This window comes from Copadichromis virginalis, linkage group LG7 (genome assembly GCF_057382275.1).
Source record: "Copadichromis virginalis isolate Kocher_CV1m ecotype Utaka linkage group LG7, C_Virginalis_male_GT1.1, whole genome shotgun sequence".
Lineage (NCBI taxonomy): Eukaryota > Metazoa > Chordata > Actinopteri > Cichliformes > Cichlidae > Copadichromis > Copadichromis virginalis.
The window spans coordinates 42,261,295-42,282,242 of NC_140624.1; the positions used below are offsets into that span (position 1 = coordinate 42,261,295).

Sequence of the window (20,948 nt, forward strand, 5' to 3'; positions counted from 1 at the left end):
AAATCATTGAGCTTCCTGCACTGTCTCCACAGTACATACTGTATATTATTGTAACAGATCTTGCTTGCTCTGCATTTGGTATAAAATGCTCTCTAGATTTTTGCATTAATTTAAAACAATTCAGGAAAACTAGGGGAAAAAGGTAAATTTTGTTGCAAATTTCAGACTTAGAAATCCTGAATGATGATTCATGGTCATAACTAGTTAATTTACAATCCAAAACATTGTGGGTTTGTTTGTTTTTTTTTAAAAGGGTACACTTATGCATAAAAAAAATGTGATAAACAATCCCTCTAACACAAAGCTGGTGTCAAGTAATCCAGGGTTCTGCCCATTCACATGAAAGAGATGAAGATAAAACTAAAAAAAAAAAAAAGATATTAAACACAGAACGCAGACTGGAATCAGCAGTCAGTTTCTGAAACAAGAAGCGCTATACAGTAGTTAAGTATTAAAGGCTCTGCATAAATGTGTGAGCACTTTGAGTGTTTTGGTTAACAACACTTGAAAATGATATGCGAGATAACAGACTTATGAATATCACATTTCTAGTATCGAAACAGGGGAGAATCTCATGGATTATAATTGAGCATTTCATTAATGTTTAAAGGGGTTTTACTTGGCCTTTTTAGCTGCAGAGTAAGCAAAAAAATAAATAAAAAAAAATTCATATGTAGGCTTAGGCTACATGCAGATTTTATGCAAGGTTAGCAACTATAGTACAGCCATCCTGTTTTATGGTTCTATATTAATGCTCAAAGAGCAATAAAGCTGTTGAAAAAAAAAAAAAAAAAGTTGTCTGCAGCCAACACAAAAGAGGTAGCATTTAAGAATCAATGCCGTACTTACTACTGATGCGGGAAAAAGACTGTATGGTGCTGAAATCCATTAAATGCTGCCATCTGCAGAGGGCCAAGGACTCCTCTGGGACTAGTAAAATTAGTTTCCAAAGAATTGATTGGTTAGTATGTGGTGATTTTATGCCCGATTTTATCTGGTCCACAGCAGAAGGCAACATACTCAGGTAACCTTTTATAGTACAGAAAACCCAGGGTTAACACTGAAACTACTTGGATAAGGCTAAACACCGCATTCCTAGTACATTACTTATTAAATACATTTGAAAAAAAAGGCAGGTGGCACAAGTGAATCTCTTGTAAATGGGAAAAGAAAAACAGAACAAAAACATCAGGACACATCAAATTGAAAAAGTTTTATTTTAATTAAAAGAAATTAAAGCAACAGACTGCAAAGTACGAGATTTCAAATGATATCCAACGTATCAAATTCAAGGGGAAAACAAAAACTATACAATGCAAAAATGTTAATGTAGCTGGAGCAATTATCGCCTCTTCTGGAAGATGTTTCCCCTTCCCATTCCACCACGCCCTCGTCCTCTTGCAGCCACTGGAGAGCACAAAAACAAAGATGGCATACTATCAGTTTTTAACGTAGAGTACCTCACTGAATCAGAAATACACCAACGGTTCAGTAACTTTAATAATACATTCAGTACTTTGGTTGCGAGAAGTACAGTGAAGTCTAATTTTGTATCCTTAACACCCACTTGGCAAAATATCAGTTCCATCTTAAAGGGGATGTGAAGACAAATTGAACAACAATGAAACATTTAAATCAGTGTTTTTGACAGATCCCCACACCTATGACAAGACTGTACTTATTAAACAAGGAACAGAGCAACACTGGACAGAAAGCACTTTTCTCATGGTAGGATTTAGTTATGCTGCACAAACACAAAAAGGCAATCAATGTATGCAATGAGTATAAAATCACCATCAGTTGCGCCCACTACTGAACATACTTGACAGGTGTATCAATCTACTGCAAATTTTCACTCACCTTGTGCTTTAAGAATAGCTGCCTTGCCCCTTCCTGCACCAGATCCCTGGTTCTTATTCTTCATACTCTTCAGCATAGGAGCATTTTTTAACATATCGGGTAAAATCAGAAAGCGGATTTTGCTGCCACGGATGTAAACTTGCTCCAGCTGTGCCACGCGGCCATCCCGATAAGTCACTGTGATATTAGACATCTGTAAGAAACAAAGATCATTCTTTCAACAAATGTAATCAAACTGCTCTTTAGTGTTTTATTCAAATCAACAGTAGTTATCTAAACTTCACAAAGCCATAAAAGGAACAGTTTTTTACCATCTGATCCGGGACCGATTTTTAATTAACTGGCTTTTACTAATGCAGCTACCAGATTGGGGTCTCCAGTACTTGATTAGCACAATTCACTCTTAATTTGACACCAACAGGTGGAAAGCTTGGAAACCTTTAAACAACTATGGGGAAAAAAATAAAACACAAAAAAACAGAAATAAATGTTATAATTAAAATAAAAACACCACAAATTGAACCTGAACATTCAGAACAGAGAGACACAGAACAAAGACACTATTATTTGCAATGAAAATTCCTTTGAGCCTCATTAAGCTTTTCTATCTGTTTTGCCACACAAGACATTACGCCATTTATGGGCATGTACCTGAAAATAAAGTAAACAAAACTTGTTCAAATTATCGAGCAGCCTATTAAAGACTAAACTGTTGATTACTCTAATGAAGGCAGAAAAGAAAAAAAAAAAAACAAAAAACCATAAAACAATACAGTACCAACACTTTGGTTGATGGGACCCCAGGAGGGAGGAGCAACACCATCCACATTCACTTTACACTCTTTATCATGTACTGACCTGGCAGTTCATGTTGTCCTCTGCTTCAATCAGCTTGCCTCTGTAAACCTCTCCAGTGTTGGTCTCACAGGTCACAATGTGTCCTTCTGCCTCATGCAGGACCTTGATTGGAACGCCGATGGACATTTTTCAAGAATGTTTCTGGAAAACAAAATTTAGCAGAAGAAATGTTACACTGTGCACATTCATAGGCTGTAAGCTCCTGCAAACGCATTTTATTTTATTTTTTTACCATCAAACATCAGACTCAAAATTATATTTAGCCATAAAGTTTGGTTACAGTTAACTGGCTTGTTAATTTTGGGATGCGTTTAGTTACAGAAACACCAGGGAAGCAATCACTTGTCCACACATTATCCTCGCCAATTTATTTTTCACTCGAGTACTGCCTGTGTAACGACAATCAGCTCTCTTATACCGTTTAAAGAGTTGCTGGGAGTTGATATATAACAACCAGTGACCCTCGTTAAGATGGGATAAGCAGGCTACAGTTAACTTCTGATCAATAAAGCGAATCTCTCAGTCAAATCATTGAATATCGAAGCTGCGAGAGGAATTAGCCTTCATTAGCGAGCTAGGCTAATGTACAATAATATATCCTGGTTGCATACAATAATGTAATCCAATTAATGCCATGTGTAACAAACCAAACTTAAAATTACACAAATACGATTTCAACATTAACGTTTGCCTCTTTATTGCAGTAACAAGTTATTAGTTCGGCAAATAGACGGAGCCATATTGGCTCCTGAATGAACGCGCTTGATTCAAACGTCCAAGAAACAAACAACGCTGCTAATGAGCACGGAAAAAAATTACGGTCTCAGTTGAATTACGAGTATTTTTGTTTCTTACCTGGAGTCTATCGTAAAAGCTAGTTTCTTTGTTATTGCTTCTTCGTTTGACGTTGCAACGTGCGCCAGACGCGGTTCCCTACCTTTTGAGCCCTTTTTCCGCTTTCCCACAATCCACCGGCGGGTCAATCGAATGCTTCCTGCGATGCTCCGCAGTGCATTGTGGGATCTGTATTTTTATGGCTTTACGGGTTCACAAGGAATTTGGCGAAAAAAATGATACATCAAATGATCATCAGTAGATCTTTTATACATGCCGTTTATTGTATTTTTTTATTATTATTATTCCATAATATGTCATTGTTTGTCATATAAGTTGCAGGAACTACTCTCTTTTTATTTGATAGGTTATTTTTTCCAGTTTATTGATTGCTTGTCTCTAGATTGATGGCTGGATGTTTTGTATTGTTTTATCTTTAGACTCAAGGGACAACTAGTGGGAATCTGAATAAAGAATAAAGAATGAGCAGACATTCTTATCTGTCTCTCATCAGCTGTCTATGAATCAAGATCTAGGCAAACCAATGACCAAACAAACCTTAATTATGTTAAAATAGCTGTTGAGCTGACTATAAATAAAAATAAAGTTGCATAGTTGCATACTATTGTTAGTAGCGAAGGCTATCGTATGTGGGAAATTCCCTCCCGAAATTACACTTTTACACCTACCATTCACTTCGCAGAACAGCATCACAGTAGCTCCCTGGTGCAGGCCCCGGTGCACAACTGAGCAGTTGGATAGATTCACCAGAGTCTCCAGCTTGAGAAATAGTTTGTTCTCAGATTCTCTGGTAACTTTTAAGAATCACCAAAACACAAGTTTTAACATTAACAGTAAGGAGGGTAACCCGTTTAGCCAGGTTGCAAAGAAAAAGTCACACCAGAAGAACTAAGATTTGAAGAAAAAAACAACAACAATAAGAACAACAACAAAAAAAACCCATGGGGTAAGAAGAATCACATGTACTAACAAATTTAAGTTTGAGGCGTTTAAAAAGAAGAACATTTGTGAGGTGTAGAACAAAGGATGCAGTACTTGTAATGGTTATGCGGTGCATTGGTGGAGGCGGGTAATTTATGAGGCTGACTGAAATCATCAGCCAGAGAGGGAATGCACAGAGTATGACTCTTTAAATAAACACTGTGGTCTCTGCTGCAATAAATCTTTTGTTACTGAGTTTCTGATCATTTGCATTTCTTTCTAAAAGATAGCCTAATCATTTTGCATGCTGGTGTCACACATGTGTAATTTATGGCAGCATGACACACTATAAATGTACACACTGGATTGTTTTCCTCCAGGTCATCATACCACAATGGTCCCTTATCTTTTTTATTTTTTATGACTCAGGTATGTAATATCCATAACCAAATCATTTTGATAACCCTTCTCATGCTTATCAAAATATCATAACATGCAACAACAACAAAAAACATTAAAATGAAATGGTTTCACCCATTTTAATTCCCTTCTTGCATGATTACAATGTGTAATAAACGCAAATACATTTAAGTTTTTGAATAAACACAGTGCAAGTTAGATACGTACCCGTATTCCTGGGTACTCTCTCTGGGATAGCTTTAGGGCACATAAAAGCTGGTTAATGTAGGTCTTTGCCACAGTGGAAGAGCTTTTTAATGAGAGAAGGGAAAGCATTATGGGATAATAAAAGACACCATCAAATGAACCTTCATTTGATTTCCATTGCATTAGGCTTATTGACTGGCGTCAGTGCCAGGCTGCTCTGTAAACATTTCTTACAGAGTGGTCTGTGGTCATGTGTATGTACTTTACCTATGTATGTGTGTCCTTTTCATAGTGTTATGCAAGCAAGCCTTACACTAAAAGCATCTACAATACAGGCATATGGGGTCATATCTGTACAGGCAAACAAGCTCTTTGTTTTGGATGGTTAGTGAACAACAGTGAACATGTGTTGCCCGGCACTGATCAAATCGCTGATCACAACAGCAGCAAAACAAACAGAGTTTTAGTTGTAAGGCCTGTGATGTCATCACACTTCTCACTTATAGAGTTACAACTGAGGAAGTGGAGACTGTCAGAAAACAAATACAGCACCTTACACAACAGAATCTGTTACATCCCACATCAGATCTGCACACTGTTAGACATCTCCACATATGATACCACATATTTTAAATACTTCAAGGTTTTTCTACAGAAAAAATCCTAGATGTGCAGGAACCTCTATCCAACTGATCGTGGCTCAAGAAGTTCGCCTTGTTGGGAGTTCGCCTTGACCGAGACTGTTCGAGCCGGGGCTCGAACAGTCTCGGTCGTTGTGTCCTTGGGCAAGACACTTCACCCGTTGCCTACTAGTGGTGGTCAAAGGGCCCGGTGGCGCCAGTGTCCGGCAGTCTCGCCTCCGTCAGTGCGAGTGTGTGGCTGGGCCAGTGTCCAGCCACCAGGGTGGATGTGGCTACAACGTAGCTTGCAATCACCATGTGTGTGTGTGAATGGACTGGACGTGTAAAGCTCTTTGGGGTCCTTAGGGACTATTAAAAAAAGCACTATACAAATACCAACCTCTAATAAAGCTCTGGGCTTCCTCAGAGGAATAGCACCTAGCTACTGGTACACGTATGTGGATGATCCTCAGACTTCAGAGTAGCCACACCCTCAGACAAAAACTGGTCCATCCTAAGAACAAAACTCCCAAACATAATGCCAGATTTATAGGAGGAGTAAAGGAGGTCTTCTATTGCCATCTCTTATGTAGCAGGTTTGTAGAGAAACTCATGAGAATTTCTTCTCATGATATTATAGTGCACTTCAGACCCAGCCACACCCTTAGAGAAAAACTGGTTGATCTCAAGGACCAAACACAAACTGAGCAACATAGCGTATACTTCGCAGTGCATCAAGGAGAAACCAAGCAGTCACTTGTGAATGACCATCATTGAACGGAGGTGGTGACACCAGCTATCAGCCACCTACAATGCAGTCTTGAGATCCTTTCCCAGGTGCTTTAACCCCTACTCATACCTTCCCTGAGATTACCTCAATAGGGGCACAGTCTCTGAGTGGTTTCCCCCACAACCCCTGACGATGGTCATGACCAACATCTTTTTCACACTTTGGCTCATCTGATGACTCGCATGATCAATATTGGGTTAACAACCACCTCCAAGTGGAACAACCCACACTAGGGGGCAGTAGGTCACATCCTGTCATGTGACCTATTGAGGTCACTTCAGCCAAGGTGTTTTTGAAACAGAAGAAGCCTGTTGGATGAGAAGTGAAACATCTTCACAACTTAAAGTCTAGTTTCCTTCTTTTTTCACGCTCTTCAGAGTATCATAACCTGGATGAGTGACAAAGTTCAGTTCAGTGCTGCAGCACAAAAACACCACATAATTGTGACATATTTAAAGATATTTAATTTTGATGGCATACAAACAACACAGATAGCAAAAACCTGCACATTACAAAAAGTATATTATCTTTAAACATTAAAGTGCACATTAAAAAAAGAAACTCCAAACTAAAAAAATAAAATTTTACATTAAAAAAACAGATTTGCTGTCGAGGCTGATTTGCTGAAATTTCACGTTTGCAGAACATTCCGTGTGTTCTGAGAGCAAGATATTTGAAATAACTAAATGTCTTTGTCATGATATTTCTGTGATTTTTGAAGAAAGGGAACAGTCATTCTGTTTTAATGGGAATGCCTGAACATTTACAAAAGTAATGCAGCTTCCTCTGTCTTTCAACTCCAAAATATCTGTTGCTCCTCCCAGATTTGTGGCGGACGTTGCTGCTTCCTGTGCAGAAGATGCCAAAATACCTGGCTGATGCTGGACTTCTGATGGGGTGCCAGTTGCTTTTTGGTGTCCGTTGGGTGTATTACTGTTAGGTACAGAATCTAAAATCTCATGAGAGGCATTTGATGTAGTTTTCTCAGCACCGGAATCTGGAACATAACTATTTACCATTGTGCCACATGATAAATCCTCTTTACTCGTACGGGCAGATGTCTGCATGATACTAGTGCTCCTTACACCTCTGCCATCAGCACTTTCAACCCCGAACACATGCCCATCCCTCTTCCCCAGGATGTGCTGATAGAGAATCTTGCGAAAGGTATGTCTGAATTCTCGAAGGCGGTAGGCGTAGATAAAGGGATTCACCACAGAGTTGGCATGGGAGAGAATGATTGCAATGTTCATCACCCAGATGTGTGGGCGCTCACAGTCCTGGCAAATATGGTTGATGCAATTGATAATATGCACAGGAAGCCAGCACAGAGCAAACAAACCAACGATAATAGCCAGCGATTTTGCAGCGTGTACTTCCTTCTGCAGAATCGAACGAGATGAGCCAGAAGATGGAGTTTTCTGTCCAGGAGCAGGTACGTGTGCAACTTTGAGGCTCATCATTCGAAGCTGTCGGCGAGCTGCCATGAAGATATGGATATAGATGACCAACATTATCACCAAGGGCACCAGCACGCAGCCAAAGAAATTGAAATAGACCATATAGTCAAGGGGAACCACTTTCTCAAACAAGCAATCAGTCATTCCTTCAGGGCAGCCTTGGCTTTTGGTGGCAGTTGTAGTGGAGTTCCAACCTGTGTAAAGAAAACTGTGATTTATTGCCAGTTTCATCCAAAAGCAAAATTATAGGGTTTCAGCTCAGCTCAGTTTTCCTCAACAATCTCCTCAGCAGTTAGGACCACTTAAACATGCTTAAATATGCAACTTAAACATGAAAACATGAATAAATAAATGTATGCATGTCTCTCTTGCCACTGCCAGTGCAGATAAGAACACAAGACCTTTCTAGAAATACATTGTTGATGCATTTATCCATTTACACTATACAATGCAATAGAATTGTTGTAATAAGCAGTGGGAAGATATACAGACAGAAGCGGGGCATCCTCCCTTACACAAGAATAATGTTTGCTTGTTTGCATCAAAATACCTCCTCTGCATGATTTTGACTATGTAAAGGAAGGTCGTTTCATGTTTCACACAGCATCAATTAAAAGCATTGACTCTGTGTGGGAATTGGCAAAAATCTTTCCCCACCTGTGTTCCAGCCAAACATCGGTGTCAGGCCGATGCCCACTGAAAGAACCCAGCACAGTGCAATGATGCCCTTTGCCCTCTTCCCTGTCACCAGACTGTTGTACCTAAAAGTTTGAACAGAACACAAACATGCATTATATATGCAGCCAGTTGCTTTATCTACTCTGTCAGTGATAGCATTCCCTCGAGACAAAGTCAATACAGTTTAAATGAAGAGAAAATGATTTGTGCGCTGAAGCATTAACACTTTATTCATTTAATAAGCGAAAGCAGGACTTCAATTGGCCCGCTTTAAAATGCACTTACAGTAATCTGATTATCTCTGCAGTGCTGATGCCCATTTGTAGCTATGGTAATTAAAGACAGCACTAATCAAGTGTTCAAAAATCCCTTAAAAAAATAAGGATTTCTTAAAATTAAAAATATATTGATTTCATTAGGGCATTGAATTTTTTGTACAACACTCCCGTTGTGTTACATAAGTGTAAATGAAACTGCTGTTGTTGTAAAGGACATTTCCATTTAGGTCAAGTTACTAAATGAAAATCACATAGTGGATGCTAATATCAAATAATTTTCATGCTGACATGTCACATTTGAGTGATATATTTTAGCTTTAAAGGTAAAGTACTGTGAAAAAGTCTGGAGCTACTGCTGATTTCTTTATATTTTGCTTAGAAAGCTTGAATTCAAGAACATAAAGTTGTCAAATACAAATACATTTATATATGTATTTCTAATGAGGTCAGCTACAAAAATAACTGTTCCCATAGGCCAGGTTTTGCCTACTAATGCTCTGCACCAGAACCAAACCTACAAAACCTTAATGAAGGTGTGGACATGTATTTATTGTGGCCGGCCTTGTTATGCATGTTTCTGTTTCACAGCAAAAAAAAAAAAAAAAAAAAACTCTTGAAGGATATTTAAGTGACTCATACAAATATGATTTATCAAGTTTTGCTGCAGCCAGTTAAGTCTAAATTTAACACTGGAAAAAAAGCTTGTGTTGTTTTAGTTGTGGGATTTATGATAGTTGGTGTTCATTTATTTGGAATGAGAGAGGGAAATGTCATCAGAAAGATAACACAGCACTGTAAACGCAGTGTAAAAGTTATGTCCTGTCCTGTACCTCTTCCCTTTCCCAGTCCTCACCCTGCACGTTTAGAGTCCAGTCCCTTTCTGCATTTCATTATTAATACTAGTATTTAGTATGTTGTATTTTTCAACTGCATTTTAAATTTTCAGTCACAAAGAAATGGTAATTAAAACATGATTAAAATGTCTCTACACATGCAATCGTCAAAAAATAAAACTGGAAATAAGGAAGAATTTGAACTGGTACAATTATATTAAGCCTGAAAGTCAATACTTGGTATCATTACCTTTATTCTTTATTCTTAGTTAAACTTTCTTGTAATTTCTTGAAGTAGGCTTTGGGAATAATTCTCCAGGCTTCTTGAAGGACATTCAAGGGTCTTTTTTGATAGTGTTGCATTCTATCCAGGTATGCTTTTACTGCATTGGCAGTGGGTTTGGGATTGTTGCCATGCTGAAAACTTAGACTAGTACCAATCAGATGCCTTCCAGATGGTACTGCATGGTGGATCAAAGTCTCATGGTATGTCTCTTGTTCGTAGTTCGGTGTCCAGCACCACTGGCAGTGCAACCCATGACAAAGCCTCTATGTTTCTTACAGATGGCTGTAGACTCTCAATGTTCTACTGCTCGCCTGACCTCCTCCATACATGTTGAAAACAACTTAAACCAAAAACTTTCGATTTGGATTCACCATTCGATAACCTTCTTGGGTAATTTGGCATATCTCAGCCCTTTTTCCCTGTTTCTTGACAGCCATTCTCCCACTGAGATCATTTTGGATGAGGCTTCAGTGAACAACAGATGGGTCAACTGAATGGCCAGAGAAATCTCTCAGGTTCTGTGTCAGGTTCTGGGTCTTTGCTCTGTTTTTTGATATTTCTTGAGGACATGACTTTCAGATACTGTTCATCTGCTGTAAATACATTTTTTGGCCTGCCACTTCTTCTACCTTTGACTTATGTCTGTGCTGCCTTTGGCATTTTTCACAGATCAGATTCAACTAAAGAAGTGGAAACAAATTATGTATTTTTCAATAGACTGCTAGAAACAAAGTGTCTAAAGATATGGCTGAAAATGTCTTCAGTAAGGGTTGATTTTATTGGCTCAGTGTTTAGCTCTCTCGGATCTGGATTTACTGACCAATAGCTGTCCTTACAGCAATGCACAGTGTGGTCAAGTCTCTAATGTTTTGTGAAACCACTTAGTGGATCCTTGATTACTGTGGTCTATGCTGAGCACCACACTCAGTCAGTAAATGAAGATTTTAAGAGGACCTCAAGTCTCTTTGCTATACTTCTCCGGATGCTTACCGGATGCCCGTGGTGGCTGTAATTACTTAAATCTTTAAAACAGATACTAATTAAATCTGGTTCTATTATGTGTTGACACAACACTGGTTTAGCTCCCGAGTTAGGTGCCGTTTTCTATGTTTCAATGATTAATTGTTATGAAAATGGTCAAGTACAACAACTGTTTGAAAACTGAGTGAAAAAGCAGCCATTGTCCAAAGAAAGACCAGAAAGCCTGGTAAAAATACTGCTCAAGACCGCTTTGAAAGAAATTACAAACAAGTCCCCAGGAGGACCCAGGACACGCTGGGGAGATTACATCTCTCAACTAGTTTGGGAACGCCTTGGCATTCCTACTCCCATTTGAGCACAAAGAGGTGACTCCGGAGAGGGAGGTCTGGGCTTCTCTGATTAGTTGTCACGCCGCCTCAGGTAAGTGGTAGAAAATGAATGGATGGATAAAAGCATTGGAAATATAAAGAAAGAGGGTTTGCTCATGTCTTTGCACAGCACTGTATTGAAATCTTCATATGCACAACTTTTGATGCAGGAAAAGAATTAATTCAGAAACCTGATTAAGGAAATAGAAGTTTGAAAATCACTATGAATTATCAGTATACCCAGCATCACCTTGCATACACTGACTTAACTGTCTGTGTATTTTTGACTGAGATGTTGCATGGCCAACCTGGTAGCACTAGGCTTCGTAAAGCCTCCTAATAACTACATGATTAGTTGTTCTCTGGTCATTGGTGCTGGGGCTGTGTCACATAAAGACACAATCAAACTGTTATGCAACCGCTTATGCAAATGCGTCACCTGCTTTGGATTATGGCTCGGTGGTGTGTCAACAGATGTGTTGCAGAAACAAGGAGCTTTGTTTTAAGCTTCTAAATAAATGATCCATTAAAGAGCAATACTATTTGAATGCTGCTGATTTACATGAATGCTAATCATGAAAGCTTTAAGTAGATTTAACCAGTTCACCTTCAACAACACTAACTCAATTAAGCCTGTCGAGCGATGGAGCCATGTTTGTCCGCAGCTGGACAAATTAGCCTTCAGTTAAAAATAGGATCTCTCTATAATTTATTGCCCTTTGCTACACCACTGCAGTGCATGTGAACATTTGACATCTGCTGCTGATTCTGCAGCTGGAATGTATGATATCTCAGTTGAAGTTTCATTACTTTCTCTCACCTGAGTGGGTTTTTGATTGCGATGTAGCGGTCCACAGCAATAGCCAGCAGACTAAAGATGGAGCTCTGAGTGAGCACGAGGACGAAGCAAGCGATGAACAGGCAGCCGTAGAAATTTGCACAGAAACCAGTACTGAAAACATCACAGATTCAAAAAGGGTGTTTATCACTACAAACCCTGCCAAAAAAAAGCAACAGTACATTGTGACAGATCTTGTAGTAAAGGATGCAGGTAACACAAAATTTGTCTCATTTCCAAACTGAATAAGAAGGAAACAATACCTAATAGCGATAGCGAAGGGAATCGCCAGCAGTCCCACAGCAATATCAGCGATTGCCAGTGACACTACAAAGAAGTTGGTGATGCTCTGCAGGTTGGAGTTGAGGCAGACAGACCAGCAGACCAGGACATTCCCAGCCACAGACAGGCAAGCAATCACCAGCTCCAGGCCAATATAGACCAGACTGCTATTCGGCATGGTTGTTTTATTCCACGTTTTTGCTTTCTTTGTGCCGTCATCCCACACACTCAGCTGCTTCACATGTTTTTAGACTAAATACCTGCTCGCCAAACCACATGGTATGACTGAACAACAGAGCGACTGTGTCACAAAAGGACAGCCAAGGCAGGAAGTTCCCACCACAAGCCAGTGCACTTTGAGGTCTTCTCGCACCCTTTGGCGTCACAAACCCTGCGTCAGTCTGTTTGTCTTCCTCTTTCTTTTTGTGTCTTAAAAAAATAACAATCTCTGTTCTGTTGGGTAAACTTGGTCACAGGTGGCAGTAGAATGCACAGGAGGGAAGTTTCCACAGTGGCTGCAAAATTAAGAGCAGTGTTCTGGAGAGAAAGAAAGAGAACACAGTATCTCTGTAAAAACAGATTGCAGGCCGTACACATACACATACAGGATTTGAAAAAAAAAGAAACGAAAAAAAAAAAAAAAGCCATTTATCTCTAGAAGACAAGGGGGCAGGTGTTTTTTTTAACCATACAGGGCCAAAGCAGACAGCCCAACAATGGACCTTTTATTTTAGGAAAGATTTCCCAAAACCCTTCTACGTGCTAATCATTCCCCAGACTGGCATGGTTTCCTATGAAGTCACTGATAATAACGCAAAATAAACCACCCATAAATTTCAAAGAAATTGTTCTATTACTGGATTTTCTTTGCTGGGCGTTTTACTACATTTCTCGACTCTGTATGTTAGGTCTATTATAGGAACACATTACAAAATGATAACCTTCAAAAACAGACCTGTATTCAGTTTGCTGAGGTAAACCACAGGGTAGTGAGAAGGAGAAACAGGTCAAGGATGCACTAAGCCTGGAAAGCAGGTAGTGCATTATTGTTCTAATAACTAAACTCGTTGTAGAAGTTCGTGTGGAAGCCTGCTTGGAATTTTAATGAGATATTGCAGATTAGTGTGTTGAACCTTTTTTTCTTCTTTGTAAAATGTTAAAACACTATGTGTGGGGTGAACAAGTACTGGTCCAACCCAACGGGCTTAATCATTTCCGGACTGAGTTTATAAAAAGACTGATAATGCTTGTGGCTGGAGGCCACAAGACTAATTTTGCATAAAGCCCAGAGAAAGTAGGGAAACCACCTAGCTCAGCTTTGTCTAAGACCAACAATATGCCTTACAGATTAAAAAGCTCACTTATTAAACTACTTTATCTCATTTCCTTAATCAATGCACAAACCGATACAAAATTAAATGAAAGGTGTGTTGGTTATACTCTCAGCTTTCTTTTCCAATGGATTCTGGGAACTGTGGTGCATTAAGTAAAATACATGAGATTTTATAACTTGGACCCCACATTCCTAGGACAAACGTAATTGGAGATGTTTGAAAATAATTCTCAGGTGGCTTTGTGTCTTGTCACTATAAGTGTCTAAGTCCTGTTGTAATTCTTCATGGCATCAATCTAACAAGCTGCTGGAAATATTCTTCAAAGATTTTGGCCTATGTTGACACAATAGCATCACACAGTTGTTACAGATTTGTTGTTTGAAAATCCATGATGTATATATCCTGTTCCGCCACATCCCAAATATGATCTATTGGAGTGAGATCAGGAGACCGTGGAGGCCAACTGAGTGCTGCAAGCTCAGTTGTGTTCCAGAAATGCATTGTCCTAATGGGAGAAAAAAACTGGCTCAGATAAACTGCTCAGTCTCTCTTCCACTCGACCTGACATCAACCTATTGATGAGCTTTGTGTTTTGGTTAGGTTGAGGTTAATAAATCATTTTATATTTAAGTAAACTTCTTGCATGAATTCCCTCCTTGTCATCTACTTTGAACCAGTTCGTGTTAACCTACTAACTTAGCTTGTGGTTTGCCAAATGCTTATCTAAGTTGAACTGGGTCTTGAGTACAGCTAAAGTAGTTGTGGTATTTATCATTGTGACAAATATCCTATTGAGTTCTACACAAGACAGCATTAGTTTGGATTTGTTGTTGTTATTATGTGGTTGATGATGGAAGAGACCAGCATTAGTATTGTACTTGGCTGTTATATATATATATATATATATATATATATATATATATAGTGCTTTACTTAGTCCCTAAGGACCCCAAAGCGCTTTACACGTTCAGTCATCCACCCATTCACACACACATACATATATAGGTAAGTAAGTAAGGCACAGGAGTGCATGCATCCTCCTTTGTATGCTTAATTGTCTGATCTCAATAACAGACCAAACATGTTTTCTCTTCAGTGTGACAGAATGTGGTTGAAGACAATGTCTTTGGAGAATTTCCCTGTTTTCCAGGAAGCTCCCAGTTTCTGGTTGCTTTTTGGTGCTGGTAGAATTGCATAAATACCCACCACAAGTATCTGTCTGAAGACCAGGGTTAAGACGAGGGTTAAGATTAACTTATACTGAATAACTAGGATTAGGGAGCATAAACTCTGTGACTGGTGCTTCACTATTGTATTTTTTCTTGTGGGTTTCTGGCCTTACTAAACACATGGCTGGACTGATCTTGTGGTGTAACTATGTTGCAAAGTTAACCTTGAATAGTGTTGCGAAATATTTAGCTTAGTAAGTTTTGTCTGGTAGCTTTGCGGTAGACCCCATTAACTGCTTTGATTTGCTGTGAGCTTTGTTGTAGCTTGGTTCCCTCTTCGTTGGTGTCTTGGACATTTTGGTTAGCGTGGAAGTTTTTGTTTGTAGGAACCTTGTTGTGTGTTACTGTGGTTGATGCTCATACTTTAATTCCAGCTTTGGTTGTCTATTGCTGGAGTTTTGGCAATGCAATGTTGTGTTGGTGTGTATGTGGTGTTGGGCAGTTCTGATGAGATCTGGTGCTCATTTAGGTAGCAACGATTAGATTTTCACTTGCTGTTCCTAGGGTAATTGATTTTTTTGCTTTGTTTTGTCTCCCCCTTGTTGAATCAATTTGCAAGGATAGATTTGCTATCTAGAGCAGATACTACTTGGACTACACAGTCACGTGGTTATCGTTTGTGGGCCTGGTTGTGTGGTTGCCATTTTAATAAATGGAGATGTTTTAATCTTGCCTTCTGTTATTGCTTTTTCTCTTTCCAGAATAATTCGAGATGCCAACAAGGAGCCTTCGTGTTTTTTGTTTGTGTTTGGTTTTGTTTTGTTGTTGTTGTTTGTTTTTTTTGTTTTGTTTTTTTATTTTGGGGGGGGGGGGGGGGTAAACTAGTAAACTACTTGGTTGAACTCCCTCCTTGTCTCCTACTTTAAGCCAGTTTGTGATAACTATGGCATTTAACGATGTGTAGTTGCCACTAAGGAGGCCAACATGTGCCAAGAAAATATCAGTGGACCACTATTAGCAGCCTGATAAAAAGCAGGAAGGATCCACGCTTCCATGCTGTTTGCACTAAAATTCTGAAACTACCATCCAAATGTTGCATTAGAAATCTAGACTTATCAGACCAGGCAATGCTTTCCAATCTTCTATTCTCCAATTTTGGCAAGTCTGTGCAAACTGTAGCCTCAGTTTCCTGTTTGACAGGTTCAGAGATGCTCTTCTGCATACCTTGTCGTGTAAGAGGTGGTTATCTGAGTTACTATTTCCTTCCTATCAACCCAAAGCAGTGTTGCCATTCTTCTCTGATCTCTAACACCAACAAGGCATTGACTACATGTGACATTGCAAGCCAATTAAATAACATTTGTTCCCCATTCTGATGCTTGGTTTCATGGTTACCTGACAAAATACATTGAAGAGCTGGTATTTGTAATGTAATATGAATTGTCATGGTGGAGGCTTTCATCAGCAGAAAAATCTGTGAAACTCATTAAAACCCATTTAAACATCCACAAATCTCCTTCACATTTCCAGGCCAGTCCCAGCCTTATGTTTGGCACCTGTATTTTAGATGATCTCAAGTTGTTGTCGTTTCATAGTATTCTCTTAAATCCCTCCAGTGAGAATAAACTAAAAGTAATATTACACTGAGGAATATTCTTCAGAGACTCAGCAACAGCTTCTTAGTACTCACCCCCTCTGCATTAAATTCTAAACTTTCCCTTTACCCTTAAGTGTGGGCTGGCTGATTGGAAGCTCAAGGGTGTAACTGCTGTTGGAACATGCTAATGACGCCTTCTTAGTTTACCTGATCAAAACATTGATATGACTAAATCTGACTTTCTTTCAAGATTTTTCCTGAAAAAAAAAGAACTATAGTAGACTTACAATACACTGATAACCAGCATGTTCCTTTGCCTGAGATTATATTTTTGAGGTATGTTCAATTTCTGTGAGCAGATCATGACATGGTCCTACCAAGCCTTTTTTTTAGGTTAATAATAAAACATGTTCGGTCATTTTTATTGATTACATCTTTATTATACTAAAACTATTCTGAGAGAACAGTGGAAGTTACTGAATACAGTGAAAGCAAACTTGATACAACCAACTTCCTGCAGAGGTGTGAGGTCTAGATACGAGATAAGATTTGACGATTTGATAAGATTTGAAGTGTTTCTTAGTACAAGACTTATTCACACAAATTCCTATAAGCACCCTGTTTAATGCTTGATAGTTTTTAATGTAAAATTCACAGTCTGGTGGATGCACTGGGGGCAACTCGGGGTTCAGTGTCTTGTCAAGGTCTTGTCAAGGCATGTCTTTTGTCCTGCCTTCCTTCTCCCACCACAACTGGTCATGGCAGATGGCCGCCCTTCCCTGAGCCTGGTTTTTCCTCCCCACTGTTGCCAAAGTGCTTGGTCATAGGGGCTCATTTGGTTGTTGGGTTTTTCTCTGTATGTATTATTGTAGGGTCTGCCTTACAATATAAAGCACCTTGAGGTGACTCTTGTTGTGCTTTGGCGCTTTATAAATAAAATGGAATTGAATTGAAAATTGAAAAGGATTTTTTGACACGCATGCTAGAAGGGTCAGGGATCAAACCACTGACCTACAAAAAAGATGATGAACTCCTTCACCTCCTGAGTCACAGCCACCTAATCCACAACAAAAACACCCTAAACAAAAAAGAATTAAGAAAATAAATATACGTAGGAGTATTGGCATCAACCGAAATGTTATTTTTTTGGGGTTTTTTGCATGTGTAAAAGTGTAAAAGGTATGAGCTATCCATCCTCATAAGCTGCTTTGATCTCCTTGCGTCAGTAAGACATAAAATACTTCTGTTCATACTTAATGCCTTTTAGGACTGTGACTCAATTTCAGTATTAAACGTAAAGTAATCTGAAAAATGTTGATATTATTGTAATATTTGTGAGAGGTTTTTTAAAGTTTCAGTTTTAAGTTTCAGCTTACAGTTTTTTCTGAATGCTTAAACCCTAACTGTGATTCCTGTAGCACAATCTCTAAAACTATTCAGACTTATAGCAAAACCACTCACTGAGTTTGCAAAACTAAAAGCACAAAAACTGCTTTGCACTCAGTTTGCAATTTTGTAACACACACTTTGCAAAACTGTAGGCACAATTCACTGCACAACACTCAATTACCAAATTTCCAACACACTCCTAGCAAAAGTATACACATGTATGGCTATCATTAACACTAATTTGCCAACTGTCTGGCACACTTTCACATGTGAAAACTTTTTTAGATAATTAGTTCACTTTGCAATCAGCCTAAGCACTATAATACAGGTAAGCTGTGTGTGCGGAGTACAATGGAGGGAGCAGAAAGAGTGAGAAGTAGAGGAGGCCGAGGAAGAGGACGTGGAGGTGAAGAAGTAGGATGAAGAGGACGACAAGGACAAGGAGGAGCAAGAGGAAGACGAGGAGGGGGGAGAGGAAGATGAGGAGGGGGGAGAGGAAGATGAGGAGGGGGGAGAGGAAGGGTAGGAAGAGTAAGAAATAGAATTGCTGATGACATCAGAGCTACAATAGTGGACCATGTAATCAACCGTGGAATGACCCTGAGGGTAGCTGGCCAACGGGTCCAGCCTAACTCGAGCCGCTACACTGTAGCAAGCACCATAAGGACATCTTGAAATGAGAATCGGTTAGTACAGTCACTTCGCACAAAGATTTGTAGCACTGCCATATGCCAATGAGAAACACACCAATACCATTGATGTAAAAATACTGAAATTGTTACTTTACAGAATTGCTAGAGGACCAGATGCTGGGGGCAGAGGAAGCATGTTCACTGCAGACCAAGTAACCCATATAGTCATTATGGCGATTGCAAATAATCCTATACTTGGAAATAAACACTTGTGTTTGTTTTGATGTGTGTGAATAAACACCAGTACTTGAAGTTTGGATCCCTCTATGCTTATGGATCTATGACAGAAGTAGCTCAAACTGACATAGCCTACCTTGTGCACAGAGGAAGCAAAAGCCAGATGTGTTTTGTATTCATACCATCAGTGTGCAGTTGGCGCATTGTGTGCTTAGTAGATGATGGCTTGTGTGTACTGTTTGATACGGAAACACCATTTTTACGAAGGTGTGAAGAGTTAATCTAGCTGTGTTTGCTTTTGCAAGAGAACTACAATGTTTTGATGATTGGGTGACAGGTTTTCTTATTTGTGTGAAGAGTTTTGCAAAATTAGCCAATAGTTACAAAAAATGTGCTTAAGCAATCAGAAAAAACTGTAATTTCATTGCAGTGTATTGAGTAATATCAAAGAACTGCAATGCCGTGCATGGAAAATAAGATTTTTCCCTTTCAGTGCTGAGCTATATTGTGTGAATTTGATTTCAATATAGATGGATTTTCCATACTCTACTTACACTAAGTAGCGATATCCTGTGTGTTGCAGTTAATCCCCAGGCATTATCATAAATAGATATTTTATTGCTATATGCATCTGTGCTGTATGCTCTGTAGATGTGCTCTCACAGCCAGCAAAACATATAAAGTGAAAGAACAGCTGTTTATTGTCCCTAAAGACATTCATGAATGTTTAAATACAGTTTCAGATGCACATTTCATACTCTGCTGATCACATATGTGCAGCTCTACTTGCATTAATCCTGGCAGTACACTGGACCAAAGTCCGACTTTTCCCTCTTTTATTCTCCTACTGGAGCTTTCTTAGAAGCAAAAGGAATTTAAAAACCAGGCTTGGTCCAGCAGATTTACAAAACTGAAGCAAGAGACTGCATGAGCATGGAAAACTTTCAGAGTTTGATTGAGAAAACTAAATTGGACTTTTAGTTTAGAGACTATAACATAAGATATACATTCTGAGTTTACCTAATACTTTTCCAGCACATTGCTTTAACCTTCCCCTTCACTTTACCATTATGGTCATAGCTGTACATATATATAGATTCTCATAGCAGCCTTGGAGGAAGTGATAAGAAAATACACATCCTGCTGGAGGGGATCTGCCAGAGTCCTGCCAATCAATGTGCAAGTTCACCAAAAGTCAAACAAATATAAGAAAATTTGGTTTTGTTACTCCTGGCAGCACTGTGGGTATGAGGGAATGAGGAATGAGGGAAGAACTGATCTGACAACATACTGGGAATTCCTGACAGCAGGAACAGACAGGACAACGGAGAGGTAAACAATGTGCAGGGCAACCGAAAAGCTTCAAAACGGTGTAATATAATATTTGCCCTGTGACGGAAAAATACGTACTAACTACATGAACTGAGGTACAGTGAATGCACTGCTTCATCTTATTATAACAAGTTTACTACATTACTACATCTTTTTCAAACTTCAGCCGCGTTAAAAAACAATTTTCAGTAAAACGTCCCCACTCCATTGCAATAAAACTTTAATATATAAAATAATGACACTTTGATTTACTGGTTGAAGAATAAGGAGTAATCCAAGCGTGTCAGACGTACCGATGTTATTTGAGTGGGCGTTTACCCGGGAGACACCTGTTCCTCTGTCAACTTACAACTTCGACTTACTAATTATGTCTGAATAGGAAGAAAGCTATTAGTTATTTCTTACCTTATTTTTAGAGCGATTGGGAGGGGGGGGGGGGGGGGGGGCGTCCTTTTTCCTCCACGTGTTCAGATGATCACTGTTCCCGCAGTAAATTCAAATTTAATAAATTAAAAGCGCTGAAAAAAAAAGATCAAAAAAGGGGGGAAGAATTTAAACCGGCAGACGAGGCAGTGCGTATGTTTGACAGGAGAGGTCTGAAGGTGAGCACCGACTCGATGCAACAGGAAAACGCTCACCCGCAGCCTCGCCTCGCTTCTCGAGTGTGTAGGCTGATTATACTGCTTAAGTTGTGGGGACATAAATCTGTTTAGTCATACTCTTTTGGGTCCCGCCTTCTTTTTG

At 39.2% G+C, this 20,948-nt stretch overlaps 2 protein-coding genes across 3 annotated transcripts; both read right to left on the reverse strand.

Annotated features, from left to right (window-relative positions):
* Positions 1-1,198: 1,198 nt before the first annotated feature.
* Positions 1,199-3,722, reverse strand: snrpd3l (small nuclear ribonucleoprotein D3 polypeptide, like). Of its 2 annotated transcripts, none has more exons than XM_085463466.1 (4): positions 3,656-3,722; positions 2,719-2,859; positions 1,861-2,053; positions 1,199-1,407 (listed from the first exon to the last, which is right to left on the reverse strand). In XM_085463466.1, exons 2-4 carry the CDS (start codon positions 2,842-2,844, stop codon positions 1,343-1,345), a joined length of 384 nt encoding a protein of 127 aa, XP_085319592.1. In that variant the 5' UTR covers positions 2,845-2,859; positions 3,656-3,722; the 3' UTR covers positions 1,199-1,342. The 2 variants fall into 2 exon arrangements, with proteins under 2 accessions (XP_085319592.1, XP_085319591.1); XM_085463465.1 differs by having other exon boundaries at positions 3,574-3,701.
* A 3,232-nt stretch (positions 3,723-6,954) lies between these two features.
* On the reverse strand, positions 6,955-20,645 carry adora2ab (adenosine A2a receptor b). Its single transcript, XM_085463467.1, has 5 exons — positions 20,610-20,645; positions 12,496-13,051; positions 12,215-12,346; positions 8,628-8,731; positions 6,955-8,164 (listed from the first exon to the last, which is right to left on the reverse strand). The coding sequence occupies exons 2-5, from the start codon at positions 12,690-12,692 to the stop codon at positions 7,206-7,208; spliced, it is 1,392 nt and encodes a 463-aa protein (XP_085319593.1). The 5' UTR covers positions 12,693-13,051; positions 20,610-20,645; the 3' UTR covers positions 6,955-7,205.
* Positions 20,646-20,948: the final 303 nt, after the last annotated feature.

What these genes read in the sequence shown, in the direction of transcription:
- snrpd3l (XM_085463466.1), bottom strand. Translation starts at nt 2,844, where the DNA reads ATGTCCATCGGCGTTCCAATCAAGGTCCTGCATGAGGCAGAAGGACAC. An exon ending in AGGACAACATGAACTGCCAG is followed by an intron (nt 2,054 to 2,718) that starts GTCAGTACATGA and finishes TGTTTCTTACAG; the next exon opens with ATGTCTAATATCACAGTGAC. An exon ending in AGCTATTCTTAAAGCACAAG is followed by an intron (nt 1,408 to 1,860) that starts GTGAGTGAAAAT and finishes TGTGCTCTCCAG; the next exon opens with TGGCTGCAAGAGGACGAGGG.
- adora2ab (XM_085463467.1), bottom strand. Translation starts at nt 12,692, where the DNA reads ATGCCGAATAGCAGTCTGGTCTATATTGGCCTGGAGCTGGTGATTGCT. An exon ending in CCCTTCGCTATCGCTATTAG is followed by an intron (nt 12,347 to 12,495) that starts GTATTGTTTCCT and finishes TGATGTTTTCAG; the next exon opens with TACTGGTTTCTGTGCAAATT. An exon ending in GCAATCAAAAACCCACTCAG is followed by an intron (nt 8,732 to 12,214) that starts GTGAGAGAAAGT and finishes TCAAACTTTTAG; the next exon opens with GTACAACAGTCTGGTGACAG.